The 7,270-nt window shown below is 45.0% G+C and overlaps 1 protein-coding gene across 1 annotated transcript in view; it reads left to right on the forward strand.

The window, feature by feature from the left end:
• The window catches only part of CEMIP (cell migration inducing protein, hyaluronan binding), a gene marked incomplete at its 5' end in the record, with an annotated part of 19,169 nt that extends 16,402 nt beyond the window's left edge, over window positions 1–2,767 (forward strand). The window contains 2 exons of the mRNA XM_010143840.1: window positions 1,608–1,708; window positions 2,640–2,767. Of these exons, the coding sequence (XP_010142142.1) occupies window positions 1,608–1,708; window positions 2,640–2,767 (229 nt within the window). The remainder of the gene's footprint in view (window positions 1–1,607; window positions 1,709–2,639) is intronic.
• Between the last annotated feature and the right edge of the window lie 4,503 nt (window positions 2,768–7,270).

Here is a 7,270-nt window from a genome sequence, read left to right on the forward strand (position 1 = left end):
CACTGGGGGGGGCGGGGCCCCCCCCGCCCCCGCCAGCCTCTCCTGAAGAGACTGTCAAACCAACTTCTAGGTCTATGGGCTTGGCGGTGAGAGAAGAGGTGTTTCTAGCAAGGACGTTCCTCTTTGTTTATTTAAGCAACACTCTACAGGCCAAATTCCTTTTTTCAATAAATCCATTTTTCTGATGAATTTCCCAGGGATAAGAAAACAAAACATCTGGGGAATTTATCTTAAACTTCCATAGCAGGAAAGGTTTAACAGAAAGTAATGATTTTAGTGAACTGAAAGAAGAAAAAAGAGGTGATTCAGCATTTGCAAAGTAGGCAAAACCAGCCTGCCAGCTCAATCCACTCTTGTAGGCGCTGGAGTAAACACATGTTTATTCTAGGAAAAGTCCTGATGACTCGACTCTTTTGCTTCTCTTGTTCCTGCGCCACCACCCATTGTTATTTTCTCCTGAACAGTTCCAGTTCCAGCTGAGGTGTTAAGATATAACTGCTGCACACAGTAGTTCAGGGCTTGAGCTCTGCAGGAGCTGCTGCCTAATTAATTTGCGTGACCTGTGTTCGCTGTGATGCTGGGAAGCAGACCCAGCAAGGCTCTCATTCCACAAGACTGCAAATGCCATTGGAGTCAGGGAAGCTTCGCTCATGGAAACCCTACAAGGTGAAATCAAATAATTTCATCTAAGCAAGTGTTTCCTAAATTACTGTCTTGCAGCTTTAATTAGAAGGTGAACCAAGATGACATCCCAGCCCCACTGAACTTAATAGCAAAACTTCCGCTCAACTCATTGGAACGTAGCTCTTCCTCGACGGCCTTTGAGAGAACCCTTGGAGGTGTTTGCGCATCTCGTAGGAAACAATGAGCTTAGCTTCACTGAGCGCCCTGTGCTTCTCCCCAGAGAACTCTCACTACATGGTTATCTCTTAATGTTCAGTTTGGGGGGTTGTTCTACCCATCTAGAATTCAAGCAGTTATCAAGTTTGACTCAAGCAGTTACAGATTTGTGTTAGCTTAACACGCTTAACTCCTTTTGTTTAACTGTCTTTTGTTTATCACTTGGCATTTGTAGAGGCCCCCAAGGATTTTGAGGTAAAATACAGTACGTGCAGAAAGGCAGTAATAGTAATAATAATGACAATATTAATAAGAAGAAGACACTTTTTAAGCAGAAGCACACTGATTATGAAGGAAAAGTGTCAGGCCAGCAGGTCTCAAAGTTAATTTCTTCAACTTTAATCTGCTAATGATCAAAGAACAAGAAATTACTCAAAACTTGCAAAGAGCATCTCAGGGAGAGCACGTTCCTCTCTGAGCAAAGCAGGATGGAACTGCTGGTTGGAAACATTTAACTCATCCTAGAAAACAGCGTTTAAAACACAAATAAGTGACTTCTGTCTGCTTTCTAATGCGTTTTGCATGACTGGAAAAGTGAATATATGACTAAACTGTTGGAAGGCGTTAACGAAAGCCATTAAAGCAGAAGCCGCTGTAATTTGTGGGTGTCTTGGAGTCACGCAGGCAGGAGTTACCAGTGCTCAAGACAGACAAGCGAGGAAAGTGTTCTGACTTCATCTGTTTCTAAATGGCTTTGTTTCCTTCAGCTCCATAGTGCTACTGACATCTAAAGGAAGATTCATTTCAAGAGGACCGTGGACTAAAGTACTGGAGAAACTAGGAGCAGAAGAGGGGTTTAGGTTAAAAGGTAACTAACCACTTTTTAAAAGCACAATGCTTAAACCCCTTCAACCTATTGCCCTTCCATGGTTCCAGTCAAGGGACCTTTTTTCTGCTTCTGAAGTTTGCCTTGCTTGTTTCTATCAGCTTGTGCTCAAACATCCTGTGACCAGTCATTTAGTTATTCAGTCAGGTTGTATCTACGGCAGCTTTGGAAAACAGCTCTCAGTTTAATGCTGTGCATGGAAGAAGTGCTCTGGCAGCTGTTCTAAGAAGTAAAGAATTGAAGGGGTTTGATTTGCCAGATTCATTTTAAATAAAAAGCTCTTTTAACAACAGGAATAGCTGGACTTTTTTTTCTACTAAATGCCCCAACACAATATTTTTTACTTGTCTGAACTTATTTTTAGCTGGTTTTCTCTTGAAACTAAATTCTGGCTTGATAGCACAAAGCATATCAATTTCAAAGCATCACATATTGCACTAGAACATTGCTCTGTCGTGCATGTTGCTCTGATCAGCTCTAACATGCTTCCTCCTCCTGTGTGTGTGTGTTACGCTCACTAACGTAGGTCACGTCTGTAGTCCTGTCCCTCATCATCCCCACACCTTTCCCGAGCAGGAAAGGGTTTTGAGAATAACCACCGTGAAAATAATGACAGCGTCAACAGATTGCTCAAGCTGCCTGCTAGGAAGGGTTCTTCCTTCTCCCTCGCTCCTCAGCTATGTCGCACACACGGTTGATTAATAGAAGCATACATCATGCAGATAAAACTTTAATTATGCTTCATTGGGCAATTGTTTCTTTAATACTTGGGAAATGCATAACTGGCAAAGTTTGTGTGCACATGTGTGCTCTTGTACACCTGCGTCCACCCGGCCATGGGGCGCAGCCAGGCGCACCGGCGGTTTTCTCATCCAGCCCTGAACACTCCTAACATACTTGCTCTGATTTGCAGAAAAAGTCGCCTTCGTTGGCTTCAAAGGCAGCTTCCGCCCTGTCTGGGTGAAGCTGGTCACTAATGAGGACTCAGCTAAAATCTATCAAGCACTGCCAATTCCTGTGGTGAAGAAAATGAAATTATGAGGACACGCTGCTCTGCCTTCTGGCTGCCAGCACTGCCCCATGGGATGGACTACTGACTGCTCGCCACCGGCACCCGGCCGCCCGTGCCAGAAGTGTAGCATTTTGTTGTTTTTGTTGTTGTTCAGAGAGAAATCACACTGTAAGTAGCTAGAGTGGCCACAAGTGACAAAAAAGCCTTCCTCTGTGATCAGCGCATGTTCTGCGATCACCAGCTCCTTGCTGGTTGAGTTGCTCACTGATGCCAGGTTGACTCTCTGTTACTAAGCAAGGTTTGACCTATTTTACAAGGTGCTGGTTTTATCAGCACCTCTGTGACAACTCTGCCTTATGTGCTGCCTCTTGAAGGGGGAGGTCTATGTTCTGAAGGCTATTGAGGATAATTGCTTTTACAAGCCTCCTCTTTTTCCCATATTCTAACTAGCTGCTCACAAAAACAGGGAATGCCAATTCAAAGGCCTTTTTTCAAGGTTGAAAAGCTAAGATAGAAAGGCTATGGTTGAATGATTACCTAGATGCTGGGAAACATAACTGGGCAGTAAGAATTTATCCTAAATCTTCTAGGGTGTTCGATCTTTGGGATCTGTTGTACATTCTACCCCATGGCACATAGTTGGGGAATAGAGGAGAGAAGGAGCAGATAAAACATGCCAGCAGACACTGACTACTTGCTCATAAAACCACGTTTGTCCTATGGATCAAGGGGGTTTTATGGTGGTTTCTCAAATAGGGGGTTTTCTTCAACAAGCAGCTGCAGGCTAGGAGGAAAGCAATGTCAGTTAGCACATATATTTTCTCAGCCTTTCCCATAGAGTCCCTCTGTATGATAACGTCCAGGATCAGTCTGGAGAGTTTATGTCAGCCAGTCAAACCATCCTGTTCAAGCTTTCAGTTTTTAGAAATACTGGGACTCAACCATATTCAGCCTCAAATCGGGTGAGCAGCTCTCGCTTGTCCAGGGAGGTCAGAGGGAATGGGATCGGACTGCTCTGCTGTGTGCTGCTTTCCGATCCTGGCCTCAGGCTCAAGGGCATGGCTGTCTTGGTCCTGCCGAGAGAGTTAGCGAGTTCTGGGTGGAAGGTGACAGATGTCTCACCAGGCAGCTGAAGAATTAGAGTGGGAATCCCCACACACTAGTTAGATGTCTTGTATTTCCTTTCCCCCTTCTTCAAAGCAGCATCTGGGTAACGAAGACAGATGAGCGAGAATTAGGACTCCTGTGGGGACATCTCTCGAAGCTGGGAAATTGAACATTATCTTGTAAAATATTGCAAGCACTTCTAGCGTTCAGTGATATTTCTGTCTGTTGCTCAGAAATGCCATGAAGGTGTATCTGGAGGCTGTGGCTATTCTAAGAAATCTGAGGGGGGCTGTTAAAAGATGAGAAGGTTTTCCAAGCACATAGAATCTCAGTTTTGCCAATAATATCTGGGTTTGTTTCCCCGCTCTGTCTCTGCCTGTCCCCTTTACTACATAAATTATTCTAGCTGATGATGGTTACTTCATTTTCCTCTGTTTGAATTAAATCTCATGTAATTAAGTTGCTTTTTTCCCACAGTATCCAAAATGCTACCTTGCAGCTAGAATGCAAGAGCAAGCATTTTGTGCGTCATTCCGGAGGCTGGGCAGGTGTTGTTGCACTCTATACACCTGGTTTAGACCAATTGTTCTGAAAGTCAGAGCAACCACGAGCAAAATTTTGATAGTACTGTAGGTTACATTCCCCCCAAGCCTCTCCTGGGTTTTGAAACTGGAAATGTTCTTCTCAGTCTTGTGTAGTTGTTCTGAACTCACTGAATGTCATGTGTATTGTATTTAAAAAAAAAAAAAAAAGGAGGAGCCAAGCTTTCCCTCCCTCGTTTCTCCGCAAGAGTCTGTAAACAGACGCTCTTTAGGCATTTGTGCCATTTCCAGAATGAATGGGCAGCACTTGTAAAAGGCAAGTAAGGTGGGCTGGTTTTTTCCTCCAATAGCTTATGCTGGTTTGGGGATTTCACAAACTATTCCTTGAAAAAGTCAGTCTCACCTGTGGTTCAAACATGATTATCCAAACGTCATTTATCTGATGCTCTCTGATTGCCAACCAGAGCCGGATCCCTGAAGCTGAGCAAGCAGGCTGAAAACCAGTCCCGTGAGCGCATCGGTCTGGGTTATCCAGACCTCTTCACCGTCCTGAGGCAGTTCTGTTGGTATCATTGAACCGGGGCTAGTGGAACACACTTGCTTCCAAGAGATGGAATTTCTTCCATGAGCACTTAACAAACGGTGGGCAGGAAAGCTGGGCTCGGAATGCACCCGGTTTGGGGTTTGGCTTCGTATGACCCCCAGGGAAGGGCTGCCCTCTGTAGCGCTCTGCTTCACGGGCCACCAGCAAGTCCCCTTCTGCTCTCAGTGAGCAGGTACATGCCTGGGAGGATCATACCAGGTGGATCCACCCCCTGGGCTGGTGTGTCCAGCTTCTGAGGGCATGCTGCCTTTGTGCTAAAGCGTAGCGTCTGATTTTACTATTTTGGGAATTCTCAGGGTGAAATCATAGGACTTGGCTCTAGGAAAAACCTTTTTTTTTCTTTCCTAAAATATCGCATCTTATTGAGAAAACTTGTAAGTAGCTTGTTCTATCATGCAAATCTTGTCACATGGGGCTTGTTTCGGAGGTAGGGTGGGTCTCACGCTGTGACTATGGAGTATGGGATCACTGCAGTGTGTAAGCCTGAGAGATAAGAGAGCATCGCAGCAGTGTACCGGGGCAGCCACGGCTGTGAGATGCAAAGGGCTCCCATCGACCTTTACGGGATGAAGTCAGTGTGTTGCTCTGAAGACAGAACGAAGCCTAATACCATCACCAGTCAGCAATAGTTTTGTGCCATATGATTATCTTTTGAACTTTTGACTGTTCTAGAAATTGCACGTGCACATTTTGACCCATGAATTTCCTGACTGCTTGTTCTTTGTACACCCTGTGCAGTCCCCGCGGAAGCCGCAGTTACCCCCTGTACGGTTTTCTTACTGCGAGTGTACCCCCTTCACCTACGCGATTGCCATCGGTAGAGCGGGGTGTCGTCGGTTGCATTGTGTTTGTTTATCTATTTGTTTGTCTGGATGTTTGAGGGGTTTGCCTCTGTGTGAATGCTTGTTTTACCTGTCGCCGAAACAGCTGGTCCTTTTTCGGAGTTAGATGTTTGTACATTTTCTTATAGACTTTCCAATGAGAAAAAGATATATTTTCTATTAATTTATTACAATGGCACTAAGACGACTAAATTGCAGACGTATGAAGCATTTTTCCTGGAGTTTAACGTTGTCCAGGTCGTTAAGGAGGTCGGCAATAACGTCTTTTCTGATAATCTGCTTTGCACTTGAAAGCTCTCTGTGTCCGCAGACCGTGGTAATGCATTGACTGCCTGGTTGATGATGACAAGAGCTCTTGGGACGTTGGTTCCAACAGATTGTGGCTTACAACTGAAATAACGTAGTTGTTTGGAGTACACAATGTTTAACAAAATAAATATTCAATGAAAACTTCGTATTTTATTGCTGTCCCTTGTCTCTTCAGTGTTTCTCTGTGGCAATGACCCCACCTTTGCTGGACGCATCTTCGAGAAGAGTACCCAGCTCCCTGCTTATTTCAAAAGACAAGGGGTCAAACCACCCTCGTGTGCACTTGCTGGCGGGTCCGCACAGACCACAGCACATCTCACAGTCACGCTGGCAGGAGCCAAGGAAGGAAGACGGGAAGGGAAGGAGGTGGGAGTGGGAAAGGGGGTATTACAGTGAGCAGGCACAGGAAAGGGCTGTATTTGGGGCAGGGGGAGCTATTAGTAGATTAAAACAAAAAACTTGTTCGCAAAACTATTTTTTTTCATTGAATAGGGTGAACATGGAGTAAAAACCTGTATGGAAATAATATATAAACACGTATAACGTTTTTGTATTCAGCAGCTGTTAAGGCTTATAAGAGTGTCACTATTGGGTCAAGTATGACTTTGACTGTAAATTTTCCACCATGGGATGGTTGCCAGCTGAGAAGACTCTGCTATAAAACTTTTTGGAGGCTCCAAAACTGGAATGGGATTTTTTTGGTGGCAGCAATCGGAATTTCTAACATCTGAGCACGTATTTTTAAATCAAGTATTGAAAAAGTAGATAGTGCATTAGGGGATATCGCCCACCTAACACCTCCAGGCCAGGAAATCAAAAACACACCCTGCCTACTCCTGTCAGACTGAAATTACTGATACATTGGACTTTCGCAGATCAACTCCATGGGGAAAAAAAAAAGAAAAAAAGCTGAAAGTCAAGGCGGAAATCTCACCCCACCCCACCAGCACCGGGGGAAAATGAAGCAGCTATTTAAGTGCAGTAAGATTAAAGCTTGTCCCGGGGGCAGGGGCAGAGCCGGGCTTTAGCTTCTGGCTGCAACACGACAGCAAAGTGACAGGGGTGGCACAGGGAGGGCTCTGGCACCGCCGAAAGCCGCAGGGGAGCGGTGAGCCTGCTCCTGGGGCA

The sequence above is a fragment of the Buceros rhinoceros genome, unplaced genomic scaffold, assembly GCF_000710305.1.
Source record: "Buceros rhinoceros silvestris isolate BGI_N320 unplaced genomic scaffold, ASM71030v1 scaffold29989, whole genome shotgun sequence".
In the NCBI taxonomy this organism is placed as follows: Eukaryota; Metazoa; Chordata; class Aves; order Bucerotiformes; family Bucerotidae; genus Buceros; species Buceros rhinoceros.